We start from the raw sequence: 14560 nt of genomic DNA on the forward strand, positions 1-14560 counted from the left end.
CAATCCATAATAATGGCATAATTAGCATTTTCTTTTTGATCTAAATAAGAGTTAAGGTGGGTTTGAAGTATGTAAGGTGACCTGAAATGTATTTTGCTTCCCAGAATTTTTCAAAATACCCTTGTGCAAAGTGAAACAGCTTTAAGTCCTTTATTTTGGAGACAGTAGGCTAAGGATTGAGAACTTCGAAAAAGAATGAAATTCTCCAGGATATTCTATGGCCCTCCAACCTTGTCATCCCATTCTCCATCCAAGCCCTGCGGTTGAAGTTGTATTTTCCCACACTTCTTACACTTGCTGTAAAAGTTTATCATTCTACTGTGTAACATTTTATGAAAAGAAAAGCATGTGGAGTATTAATATGAATAACAGCTAATAGTCCAAAAAATCTACTCATCTGACATTATCAAAGACCCGAGAGTATTGGTTTAACAAAATTTTACTGAAGTTTAATTTTCCTCTTCCCCAAATGAAAATTCTAAAAATGTAACACCATTTTCTCTTTCCACAGAGGTTGCCTGAGCTGGTGTAAGTTCTCAGGTCTTATTTTCATAACCTCTCTGTGTGCTCTGGGAAAACCCAGGCTCTGTGATTGTACGGCAGTGGGGGAGAGCACAGGAGACAGCGGTTTGACCTCCGAAGCAACACACACAAAATGCTGGAAGAACTCAGCAGGTCAGGCGGCATGTATGGAAAAGAGACTCAGGAAGAAGAGATACAAGACTCAGGAAGAAGGGTCTCAGCCAGAAACATTGACAGTACTCTTTTTTTATAGATGTTGCCTGGCCTGCTGATTTCCCCCAGCATTCAGTATGTGTTGCTTTGGATTTCCAGCATCTGCAGATTCTTTCAGGTTTGATCTCCAGTGGTCATGAATAAACACAAAGCTGTACCTTTCACAACACTGTTATTGACAGGAGGCCTCACGTCTGACTGCACGTCCTCAGATACTTTTTAAAATGCTGACATGCGGGAGCTGTTGGTTCACACATGGCATGAATTTTGATTAGTTCAGTGGCTAAAAGTAGGTAATGGGATGAGTTTAAAGGTTTCAATATCTCCACCTAAATCAGGGATTCACAACCTTGGGTCCATGGACCCCTCAGTTAATGTAGGGGTCTGTGGCATAAAACAAATATGTCGGGAACCCCTGATCTAAATTGTTTAATCATTCGGAATCTCGGAATGTAGTTGAGACTTCACAACGTTATGCAGCCAATACAAGTCCCTGATGGGAGAGAGCTGAAGTAATGTTTGCTCCAACCAAAGAGTGTGAAGTCCTGACGAAGGGTCTCGGCCCGAAACGTCGACTGTACCTCTTCCTAGAGATGCTGCCTGGCCTGCTGCGTTCACCAGCAACTTTGATGTGTGTTGCTTGAATTTCCAGCATCTGCAGAATTCCTCGTTTTTACGAGTGTGAAGAGTGTTAGGTCGAGGTAGAAGTGGCTAGTAAAATTGTTTACAGCAGTGAAGTTATTCATTCAAAGTAAAACATTGCAACAGTAAAATCATTGGGAAGAGTGAAATGGCCCATTATCCGAGATTATGCCTCAATTGAATTGCTGGCAGTTTGACACTAGAACAATTCTGAGGGTCCATAACGCTCAGCACTTAGCAAAAGGGGTGGCGAGAATGGGAAGAGTATTTTATCAATAGATAAAAAATTAAGATTACTGTATTGTGTCATAATGGATGACAGATGAAATCAAAAATCTAATGGAAGAATGGAGACGGAAGAAGGCAAATCCTATAGAATATAAGGCCTTAGATAAAAAAGTTCAAAGCTTATGTCAAAAAGCCAAAGAAGAATGGTTAAACCAGGAATATGAGCAAATAGAAAGAATCCCTATTACTGATCCAAAAAGGTTACCTCAACAAATCAAGAATATCACTGGTAAAAAGCTTCTCTGTTCTTCAGGTGGATGTTTGAAAGCAAAGGACTGTACCATTATCATGGAAAAAAATGAGATTATGAACGGATGGACTGAGTATATTCAGGAATTGTTTGAAGACGATCGAGGCGAAAACCCAGAAATTAAGAAGAACATTGAAGGTCCAAGTATTTTAAAATCTGAAGTTCGTAATGCAATAAATAAGGTGAAGAAAGGAAAGGCAGCAGGTCCTGACGAATTAGTAATAGAACAAATTACCGCCCTTGAATATTATGGAATTGAAAAACTTATTGATTTAATCAATGATATTTATGAGACTAGAATAATACCAGGAGAGATGAAAAAATCAGTATTTATCACTCTTCCTAAGAAACCTGGAGCAATAGAATGTGAATTACATAGAGTCAGGTCACTTGTCTGAGTGCTACTGGTAATATGTAACCTAATACTACCTGTCGCATGGTCGGGTGGTCAGCGATTAAAACGGCTCCCCCACCAGGCTTGCCTGGTGAGGAGGGTGGCTGGACACCCTGCAGGACGAGAAACAAGACCTGTCAAAGGGCGGATGAACCCTCTCGTAGGGTCAACGGCCATCTAGCAAACACGTGCCGTGAAGCGCGGAAAGGGCATCCCTTGCATCGAAGTTTGGTCTGGCCATTCACTGCAACAGAACTTCCCTCAGCCGTCCTGGACCCCACCATGCCGCTGGATCTGGGAGGGGATATCGAGAGGGTGGGTCTGGACCTGTGCAACCCCCTACTCACCTAAAATACATTCACGCACACGCTGTTCCTTCCTGAGGAGTGGGGTATCCAAATGCCACTAACTGACTGAAAGGAACCATCATCATCCTATGGGATGGATAGCCAGAGAGAGAGACATAGGACCATAAGTTTAACGAGTCATATCACCAAGATACTTCTAAGAATTTTGATAACAAGAGCTATGAGTAAGATACAAGCTGAAATAGGTAAAGAACAATATGGTTTTGTGAAAGACAAAGGTACAAGAAATGCAATATTGATGTTAAGGATACTATCAGAACAAGATATTCAGCTGGAAAAAAATTTGTTTGCTTGTATTATCGACTACACAAAAGCATTTGATAAAGTGAAGCACAGTAAGTTATTTGAAATATTACAGGAAACTCTAGATCTAGATTTGAAAGACTTCCGCCTAATCAGAAATCTGTACTGTGAACAAACTGCCGCTGTAAGAATAGATGGAGAAGTGAGTCCGTTTACAAAAATCAAGAGAGGAATTAAACAAGTATGTGTTTTCTCCTTTGATTTGTTTAATGTGTACAATGAAACAACATTACAAAAAATAAGAGACACCTTGAGAATCAAAGTTGGCGGTGAAAACATCAATAATTTCAGATATGCTGTGTTAATTGCAAGTACGGAGGAAGAACTACAAAACTTAATTGATATAGTTGTTGAAGAAAGTGCAAAAATGGGTCTATCTATCAATTGCAAAAAGACAGAATGTATGATGATATCCAAAAAGAAGGAGAATCCTATCTGCAGGTTGAGAATAAACAGGGAAGACATAAAACAAGTACAGAACTTTTGCTACTTAGGAAGCTGGGTGGCATCAGATGGCAGGTGTGACATGGACATCTAAAGAAGAATAGGGATGGCAAAAGACACCTTTACGAGAATGAAGTGTATACTGACCAATACTAAACTAGGCATGACAACCCGCCTCAGAGTACTGAAATGTTACGTTTATCCAGTTATGTTATATGGCTCAGAATGTTGGACAATATCTAGTAATATGAGGAAATGAATTGAAGCAGCAGAGATGTGGTTTTTGAGGAGGATGCAAAGAATATCATCGATGAAATGAATATCTAATGAGGATGTCATGAACAGAACAAACACAAAAAGAGAAATAATGTATGAGATCATGAAAAGGCAAAGTAACTTCATTGGACATGTGATTAGGAAAGAGGAGTTAGAATGCACGGTAATCATGGGGAAGATTGAAGGGAAGAAAGCAAGAGGAAGACAAAGACAAATGATGATGGAGACAGCAGCCAGAGAACTGGAAATGAATACCAATGAATTGATCCACTTGACCCAAAACAGGAGTGTGTGGGCCATAGCAGTCAAAGCTCAAACTGGGCATGGCATCTGATGATGATGATGATGTATTGTGCACAATCCCAAGTAAAGATATTTTACCATGACATAAGAAATTCTCTTTACTTTTTATCATTGACTAAAAAATTCTCACCAAGTACTCTTTACATTGTGACATGTCTGTCCATGACCTCTTCTACTGCCTTGATGAGGCCAAACTCAGGTTGAAGGAGCAACACCTCATATTCCGTCTGGGTAGCCTCCAACCTGATGGCACTAACATCGATTTCTCTAACTTGCAGTAATTTTTCTCCTATCCTTCCTTCCCTCTGTTTTCATTCCCCACTTTGGCTACCTTTTAACCCCTTCTCTTCCTCTCATCTGCCCATCACCTCCCTTTGGTCCCCCTCCTTATTCCCTTTCTTCCATGGTCCACTCTCTTCTCCTATTAAATTCCTCCTTCTTCAGCACTTGCACCTATCCCTTCCCAATTCCTTACTTCACCCCTCCACCCTCACCTTGACCTATCCTCCCATCCCCAACCTTCCCCCTGAGCTGGTCGGACTTTCACCTATCAGCATATACTCCAACCCCTCCCCCCATCTTCTAATTCTGGCTTTTACTTCCTTACTTTCCAGTCCTGATGAAGGGTCTTGACCCAAGGCATCAACTGTTTATTCCTCTCGATAGATACTCCATCTCTCTTAAAAGATCACCTGTGTAGATTGAGTTGGAAATCAGTTAGCAAGACGTCGAGACACTGATCCAATGCAACACTCATCAGTCAACACCTGCAGTGTCAGCTTGTGTTGCCCGGTTTTCCTGGGACGTTCAGGATCTGCTTTCTCGACAGATTTCAGAACTCAATATCAGACAAAAGTAGAAAATATTTTGGAACCTGCTTTGGTTTCTCCAATGGCACAGTGTTCAAAGTATCTGATACTCCTTGTGAACTGGCTGAGGAAGATCTGATGGTTTAGGTCCAGCAACAAAGAGAGCTGGTCCAGCCTCCGCTGTAATCACTTGACTCACAAGTGTCTCTAAGTATAGGGAGTGTCACATTGGGTTCTCCCCATCTCAATCTTGATATGGATTTCAATGCTAATTGTAATTTACATTTTGGCAGCAGGAAAATATCTAGAATTCTGAACAAAAAACATTCAAGTCCTTCCTGGAAAATGTCCTACACAAACAAAGTTCTGGAGGAACTCATCAATTCAGGCAGCATCTATGCAGGCGGATGAGCATTCGATGTTTTGGGCTGATGGAGGGTCTTGGTCTGAAACATCATCATCATTACTACTGGCGTGATGAGCCAAATGGCCTCTATACTTTATGAGACTTGTGATGTATGCTGAGAAGTTGCCTTTAACAACTTGTTTTAATTCCCCTGCAGCTGCGGAAAGCAATAATCGACCACATGTCGGACTCTTTTCTGGACACTACCGTCCCACTCCTGGTCCTGATTGAAGCTGCAAAACGTGGAAACGAAAAGGATATCAAAGAATATGCCACTATATTCAGAGACCATGCAAGTAAACTGGTGGAGGTAAGAGCCAGAGAGACCTGGTCTACATACTGTACATCCAGTGTTCTCAGTTTTCACTGTGGATAAAGGTGACAACTGATTGTGTTCTGAGGATCTGATACTCGTGTTAACAAATATCATGTAAACCTTAGAGTTATCAGGGAGGAGGTACAAGCAGCAGCAGATGGGGGAGTGGCAGATTTTCAGACCAGCAAGAGTCTCCTATGGGCCAATAGCGATGTAAACGCAGTGATATCTGCCTGGCTTGCATTTAAACCCAAATCATCATCTGCCACACCAAATACAGCAATAAGCGGGCAAGGTCTCAGTGTCACCCCCAAAACCTCACTGATAATTTTAAAAACCAGTGCCCAATAGCCATCAAGCCGAGGGCAAGACCAAAACGCATGTACTAAACCAGCCGGAGAGAAGGAACACATGTCACAGCCAGCGTCTGTCCTGGGATATAAGTCAGTAAGCCTGGCTTTACTTAAATGTACCCTGTGTAAAACTTTAAATTGTATGAGCCCCAGTCTAGCACATGATGATGAGCAATGAACCCTATTCAATACTTTTGCCCAATATTCCTCAGCCAGATCCATACCAAGGTCATCCTCTCACCTACTCTTAGTTTTGTTTAGATCTTGAACTCCCAAAGACATCAGCTGAGAGTGTACAGAGATCAGCCCTTTATTATTAAAGCTAAGAGTGAGGTTTTCCCACAACATTGCAGGTGGTAGATCAGGAAAAGAGGGAAATTTTTCCTTGACAAAGTGGCGAATCTGCAAGTATTTTAAAAAATGATTATGCGGAAGGCCATATTTACTGCACAGGTTACCAAAACTATCAAATATGGCAATTTAAATGGAAGAGGAATTTTGAGTTTTATCAGTCAATTTCAAGGCTTGGAGATGTAGAAATAAAAACGGGAACTGCAGCTCTTTTTCTTGTAGAAGCTGAAAGTTGGATAAATTGCCTGTTAAATATGGTGGTCACACTGTTATTGTACCAGCCTACAATGATAGGGGACAGAATGGTGTCAAGCTCAAAGACTGGACAGGATCAAATTCAGGGACTGGAACTGGGGCATAATATTGGCACAACATTCTGGGTTAAAACATTGTCCCTCATTGAACCACAAAATGAATCACCTTTACTACATTTTAGTAACTATCATATTTATTTACTTTGGTTTTGGGCACATGGAAACATTGCCCCTACAACTGCTACATCAATTTTATCCACTTTATAGTTCCATTTTCTTGAGAAAAGAGCTCAGCCAGTTTAGATTCGTTATTTAGAAGAGAAGTAAGAGGAGGAAGGAGGCAAAAAGCAATAGGACAAGCTAATGAGTGAAGTAGGGGGGTGATGTTTCATGGAGATACTGAGTGAATTAGGGTAGTGATGCTTAGTGAATGGATTTACTGTGTGACTGTCTGAGTTAAATATTATTGGTTTAATTACCAGAGCCTGTCAGGGAGAAATCTGCCCACGTTGACTGCTCTGAATAACTTCTGAACTAGTGCGTCTACATCAGTTGAAATAAATCATAGGGGAATGCTCCATTGAGTCATGAAACTGTGTCAATTGCCTTCATTGCTGTGCTGCTGAGTGAGATTCCATCATGGAATTTACCCTCTGGAGCTGTGACTTTATTAGCTAATTGAATTAACTACCTTTGTTGGTCTTCCAATCCTGCTGTGCATTAATTGTCATGGTCAACTCCCAATGTTCAGTCAGCCTGGCATTTGCTCGCTACATGACTGCACCAGCGTGCACTGAGAGTCATAACTGTGGAAAGGCACAAAGTACCTTGAAGGCGCACGCGCTCCTTTAGTTGTAAATAGAATTCAGTCCCCTCTTGCAAATCAAGGTGCTGGGTGAATTTTTGGATCATGGAATTTTTTCACTGAAAGAAGACTGAGGTGTTAACTTATTCTCCTAATTTAAATATGTTGACAGGGTGGTGCTTCTGTTTATTTTTTGAATACAAAGTATAATTTAAGATATTCTGATAGCTGAAATAAATCTTCTCACCCTGTCTCTTGCACTATTCCTCTTCTCACCCTGTCTCTTGCAAAAACGCCATCCCCTTCTCGCAATTCCTCCGTCTCCGCCGCATCTGCTCTCAGGATGAGGCTTTTCATTCTAGGATGAGGGAGATGTCTTCATTTTTTAAAGAAAGGGGCTTCCCTTCCTCCACTATCAACTCTGCTCTTAAACGCATCTCCCCCATTTCACGTACATCTGCTCTCACTCCATCCTCCCACCACCCCACTAGGAATAGGGTTCCCCTGGTCCTCACCTACCACCCCACCAGCCTCCGGGTCCAACATATTATTCTCCGTAACTTCTGCCACCTCCAACGGGATCCCACCACTAAGCACATCTTTCCCTCCCCCCCCCCGCATTCCGCAGGGATCGCTCCCTACACAACTCCCTTGTCCATTCGTCCCCCCCATCCCTCCCCACTGATCTCCCTCCTGGCACTTATCCGTGTAAGCGGAACAAGTGCTACACATGCCCTTACACTTCCTCCCTTACCACCATTCAGGGCCCCAAACAGTCCTTCCAGGTGAGGCATCACTTCACCTGTGAGTCGACTGGGGTGATATACTGCGTCCGGTGCTCCCGATGTGGCCTTTTATATATTGGTGAGACCCGACGCAGACTGGGAGACCGCTTTGCTGAACATCTACGCTCTGTCCGCCAGAGAAAACAGGATCTCCCAGTGGCCACACATTTTAATTCCACATCCCATTCCCATTCTGACATGTCTATCCACGGCCTCCTCTACTATAAAGATGAAGCTACACTCAGGTTGGAGGAACAACACCTTATATTCCGTCTGGGTAGCCTCCAACCTGATGGCATGAACATTGACTTCTCTAACTTCCGCTAAGGCCCCACCTCCCCCTCGTACCCCATCTGTTACTCATTTTTATGCACACATTCTTTCTCTCACTCTCCTTTTTCTCCCTCTGCTCCCTTTGTCCCTCTGAATATACCTCTTGCCCATCCTCTGGGTCACCCCCCCCCTTGTCTTTCTTCCCGGACCTCCTGTCCCATGATCCTCTCGTATCCCCTTTTGCCTATCACCTGTCCAGCTCTCGGCTGCATTCCTCCCCCTCCTGCCTTCTCCTATCATTTTGCATCTCCCCCTCCCCCTCCAGCTTTCAAATCCCTTACTCACTCTTCCTTCAGTTAGTCCTGACGAAGGGTCTCGGCCTGAAACATCGACTGCGCCTCTTCCTATAGATGCTGCTTGGCCTGCTGCGTTCACCAGCAACTTTGATGTATGTTGCATAATAGCTTCTATTCATTTAGCACCTTTAAATGTAAAATATCCCAAGGAATTTAATGTCAGGGTGGATGACAAGAAGGCTTGTTCAGAATATATATTTTAAGGAGAGTTTTGAAGGAGGAAAAAGGAGGGTGGGGGTGTGGGGAGAGATCTAGGGAGTAGATCTTGGGGCAAAGCACTGAAATCATTTGTTAATAAGATGAAAGAAAAGATTTCTAAGTAATAACTACATTAAGTCAGCAGTTTGTGCATTATATAGGATTCTTTACATCAGCTGAATTTTAAATCCAAACTATCATACATGAGTAAAAGAATAATTTTATAAAAGTAAAGTTTCAATTTAATCTCTGTGATGGATTGCCAAATATTTTAATGCAATGGAGAATGAAAATAATTCAAAGTTAAAGTAAATTTATTACCGAAGTATGTATAGGATACCCTATACGGTATCACCTTGATATTTAGCTTCTTGTAAGCATTTACAGGAAAATAAAATCAGTAAGGAAGACTTTTAATACAGAGCAGGGCCGTTCACTGCTTGGGATTTTCCAGTGTGATTTCAGCCAAAGCAGGACTTTGAGAGGCAAATATTATTGTAATGTAGGAAGTTCTTGCTACTTAGCTAATCAGTTTGCTAATCCATCCAAGCAAACTACCAGAGTTTGGGTTCTTCAGTTCCTGCTGCTAGCCTGTAATTCAACAGGTTCTAGTTCAGCTCCAGCAGATAAATATTCTGAGATTTTAAGTGCCCTTGATAAACGTATTTAATTTTTATTTTATTTCGATATGTATCACTGTATGAGTCCACACCACCCAATTACACCCATGAGACCAATCAACCCACTAACCTGTACATCTTGGGATGTGGGAGGAAACAGGAGCACCCAGAGGAAACCCACATAGTTATGGAGAGAGAGTGCAAACTCCTTACAGACAGTGGCAGAATTTAGCCCAGGTCATTGGCACTGTAATAGTGTTGTTAACTGCTACGTTAGAGTGCCAACCCTAGTAACTGCTGGTAATACCAACTGATCTGTTGCAGAGCATGTGACAAGAGGTGACAGAATGGCCCAATAGTTCCCATCACAGCCTTGCAGCACCGGAGATTGGGCCTGACCCAAGCTATCTGTACAAAGTTTACATGCTCTTCCTTTGACTGTGTTAAGTTTGCCTCGAGTGTTCTAGTTTCATCCCACATGCCAAAAATGCTTCAAGAGGAAAGGTTAATCTGTTACGGTAAATTTCCTGCAGTGTATGTGAGTGACAGGAGAACTTGAAGGGGGATATTGATATGTGATAGGAACAGGTTTGTATGTTTGATGGTCGACACAGATATGGTTGAAAACCCCGTTCCTATGCTACATGACTCTGTTACTCAGCAAAGCTTTCTCTGGGCTGGTTAGCATCCTATCAACTGCCAATAGTCTGCTTGCTCAGTTCCTGCTCCTCAACAGAGCACTCTGAAGGTCATTCCCTGAGAAAGGCTGTGTGTTTTTATAGTACTCAATCCGTTTCTTTCAATTCCAAAGTGGTGTCATTGAGAGAAGCGCAGCAGGGCTGTTCCAAGAGCTGGTGAGCAGCAGTAGCACTGACAGGGTTGAAATGCCCTGAGGATTCCTCCTCGTTAACTGGTTGATAAATTCCATGCTGATATGAAGCAGGCAATGTCACAACTGAACTCTGAAACAAAAACGGCAAATGCTGGAAACACTCAGCAGGTCAGGCAGCAATCAGTAGAAAGTGTAACAGCTAATGCTTCAGGTCAAAGACTCTTCATCAGATGAAGGGTCATTGACCTAAAGTATAACTCTGACTACACAGCCAGACCTTCTGAGTGCTTCCAGTATTATCTGTTACTGTTTCAGCTTTCCAGCTTGTGTAGTGTTTTTGATTTTCAATTTCAGCTGAGGTAGTTGTTTATTATCCACAGGAAATGTCAATAACTTGAATATTACTGTATTTACACCATTCACCATAAACGTTAACAGCAATGTGGTATGGCTGTGGCTCGGTGGAAGAATACAGTTGTGCACAATTTTAATATGACTGTTTTAGTCCCAGGCAAGGGCAGTGAATCAGTGTGTCCTCACTTTGTGAGACCGCTTGTCCAACCTGTTGTCCACCTGCCATTGACCATCAAGTGCAGCTTCAGTGTGAACTGTTCAACTTTCTGTGGTCCTGTGGTAGACTTAGCACTGCTCTGTGTTTGCTGGCGAACAGGGGTGGTCATGTGATTGATGAGCCGATCGTGTCAGTATCAGAGCCAACCTCCTCTGTTTAACAGGCCTGAAGTCCAAAAGGTTCAGATTCATCTTCATTTATTCATCACAAGTACAACTTGTAATGATGTGCTGGGAGCAGCCCGCAAGTTTCGCCATACATTCTGGCTCCAACATATTGATTGCCATTTATTGTCATTAATATGATCTTGCAATAAATACGAGTAGCTTCGCTCAACACATTTAATATTAATTATCCTTCTTAAAAGTATTGGAAGCCATTCCACCACATAGGAGTCTACATCCAGCTAAAATATTCAGTGATCCTTGCCTCTTCATCTTATCGTTTGTTTAAGTCATTATTTGAACAACTGTCGGCATATTCACTTTCATGGGGGTGTTTGTTGTGTGAAGTAGAAATATCCCCAATGAAACCACGTCCAGATTAATAGCTGGCAGATCACTTGACCTTTTTCTAACTTTTTTTTGTGCAAGTAAATTTCATTTGGAGGAAGAAAACTTCATCCTAGTGTTCTACCACATAATCCCTATCCTATACCTGTCAATCCACAGCTCCCACAGGTCTCAGTACTCTTTCCCACTGCCTACAGGATCAAGATGTGTGCTGGCACTTTCTGGTGACGTTCTGTAGGCTTGCATGGGAATTATAAAATGCTAGTATTGTTTCATTGTACTCATCTCACTTTTAACCATCAAAAGTGTACTCACTTACATCCTAACCTTCCACTTAATTATCTTGATTGTTTTCCATAATTGTAATATTTCTGCTTGAATTTATCATTTGCAGATAGTTCTGTGCAGTGATGTGTGAAGGAGTCAGGGAATGGAAAAGCCTAATTTTGTCTGGTCCAGAAGCTATGTTGACCGAGGCTTTGTCTGCACTTGTTTTGGGAGATCACTGAGTGCAGTGCAGTAGGCTGGCGCAGCAAACTCTGTTTGGGGAGAGGTGATTGGAGTCATGAGCTCATGTAAAGCACAAGGCCATTTCTGAGGTGGTGCACTGTTTACTGAGGTCTTGGGAGAAACTGAATCAAATTAAATGGTTGAATAGTTTAAGAAAGGTTTCTTCGGTGAATTTCACATTGAAATTTGCTGACTACCAATGAAGTTAGATCTCTTGGTAATACAAGAATAAGAACAGAAAAAAAAACTAAAAACAATCAGCAGGTCAGGGGGCATCTGTGGGAAAGACCTGGGGTCTTTCTCTACAGAATGCTGCCTAATTTACTGAGTGTTTCGACTATTTTCTGTTTTTTATTTGCATTTTTCATTGATTTCCATTTATTTGTCATATTTCAGCCAGCTGCCAAATCCAGAAGTTAAAGACTAGTTTCTAAAACAACTGACTATTTACAATGTTTATTCTGAAGAAAATCAAAACCTTATTAGAACGATAGCTTATTTAATGTTGATTTTATTATCCTAATTCATGGGAACTGTTATTCAGCAATGAATAATAAGTAATCAAAACAATGTTGAAAGATGAAGCCATTGTCATTCTGGAGATTTTTCTTTTGAAATCATTTCTATTGCTGTCCTGAACTTTTAGCAGCTGACAGATGTAGCTCTTGAAATACTGTATACAGCAGAACAGCCATACCAGAACAGACAATTGAGTATAATAGATCTCTGCTATTATTAATGCTTCGTGGGAAACATTGCCCCAATTTCTTCTATCTACTTCAATTCAAAAACCCTTGGCTAAAAGACAATTTCTTCCCCATTAAGGGCCAATGCACATCCAAACCTTACCTCAGCTTTGTAACGGGACTGGTAAAAATTCAAACTAGTCGGTCTCCTTTCGTAAACTGTCAGATGGGAAGTGACAAAACCAACTTGCTAAGTAACTGCAGTTAAAGTTGAAAGTAACTTCTACCCATGAAGTTGAAAATAATAGGGGATGGGGAAAAGAGAAAAGAACTTTCAGTGAAAAAGGATGATGAAATACCAACCAACAGTACCAGAGGAAGAATTTCTAAATCTTATATATATTTGAAACCTCTTTGCTTTCAATCATGCTCAGCTTAATCATCAGTACTACTTGTCTTTGTGAAGCATTGACACTCACTGACACTCTCTTTTTGACACCATTACAAAGAAAATACCTGTCTGATTTTAGTCAATTGTAACAGAATTGATGGAACAAAGGATTGGGAGGGAAGGACAGAAACTTCAAAGAAACAGCTCGGTAAGTAATTAAATCAGAACTTATAAGACAAAGCAGTACAGAATTATTAATTATTTGCAGATATTCTTTTTCCCTAGTTTCGGTTTACCTTCATTGCTAACGTTTTACTCTCTTCAAGATGTCTTTGTATTGATAAGTAATGTACTTAAAGTGAAGTTACAAAATACCCAAAACCATCTCAATAGGAGATTCTCACAAGGGACCCTGCCAGGTGAAAATAAACTTGGAAGGAAAATAACTGTTCTATGATTTCTTAGGGCCAACGTTACAATAGAGCTGATGCTGTTCCTGTAACAATGGAGGCACCTGAATACAATAATAGAACCTGAGTAGAGGGTGCAGAGGAGATTTACCAGAATGCTTCCTGAGTTACAGAGCATATCCTATCATGATAGCTTGAGTGAGCTAGGGCTTTTCTCTTTAGAATGATGGAGGATAAGAGGTGTCTTGATGGAGGTGTACAAGGTGATAAGAGGCATAGATTGTGTGGATAGCCAGAAACTTTTCCCAGGGTGGAAATGACTAATACAAGGGGGCATAATTTTATAGTGATTGGAGGAATGTATAGGGGAGATGCAAAAGGTATCATTTTTACACAGACTAGTGAGTGCATGGAATGTCCTTCCAGGACTGGTGGTAGAGGTTGATACATTAGAGGCATTCAAGACACTCTTAGATAGGAGCATGGATGACAGAAAAATGGAGAACTCTGCAGGAGGGAGGGGCTAGGCTGATCTTAGAGTAGGTTAATAGGTTGACACAACGTCACGGCCAAACGCCTGTACTGTGTTGCAGTGTTCTATGTTCTATATAACACCACATCTTCCACAATGTCAAAGTAATGCTTTTTCAGTTAGAGTACATGTGGCAAATTCTACTCCGAATGACAGCAACAGGGAATGTCTTGACCACCCACTAGTTCTGGATGAAGTTAGCAAATGTTCATTCCCTGGTTTGAGACAAGTGAATTCTGAAATTAGCTATAATTTTCATTCTGACAGCACAGTTATCGGCCAGTTAACTAAAAGGGAATTAGAAGATTGACACTGTATTCTTAGCACAAAGTGCATGGTCTTCCAGGCAGATAGTGTTTCCTGCTGTCCGATATGCTTTCTGAGTCCTCAACTACCCACTATAGACATCTCAAGGCACTGGAAATACTGACAGCAATATCGCCCCTGTAAGATTTTCCAAAGCTATTAGAAGAATAATCAAACCAATGCCAGCGACCTCTCTAGGAGCAATGTCCTGGGTTATCCTCAGTCGGCCATGATGGTGAGGGAACATTGTTCACTTGCCTCCCAAAACAGGTGCTCCATTC

The 14560-nt window shown here is 41.5% G+C and overlaps 1 protein-coding gene across 2 annotated transcripts in view; it reads left to right on the forward strand.

The window, feature by feature from the left end:
• The window catches only part of LOC134358902 (catenin alpha-3-like), an 812224-nt gene that overhangs the window by 10457 nt on the left and 787207 nt on the right, over nucleotides 1-14560 (forward strand). For both annotated transcript variants that reach the window (XM_063071542.1, XM_063071543.1), the window contains exon 2: nucleotides 5376-5528. In XM_063071542.1, coding sequence (XP_062927612.1) covers nucleotides 5376-5528 — 153 coding nt within the window. The remainder of the gene's footprint in view (nucleotides 1-5375; nucleotides 5529-14560) is intronic.

This window comes from Mobula hypostoma, chromosome 19 (genome assembly GCF_963921235.1).
Source record: "Mobula hypostoma chromosome 19, sMobHyp1.1, whole genome shotgun sequence".
NCBI classification, from domain to species: Eukaryota; Metazoa; Chordata; class Chondrichthyes; order Myliobatiformes; family Myliobatidae; genus Mobula; species Mobula hypostoma.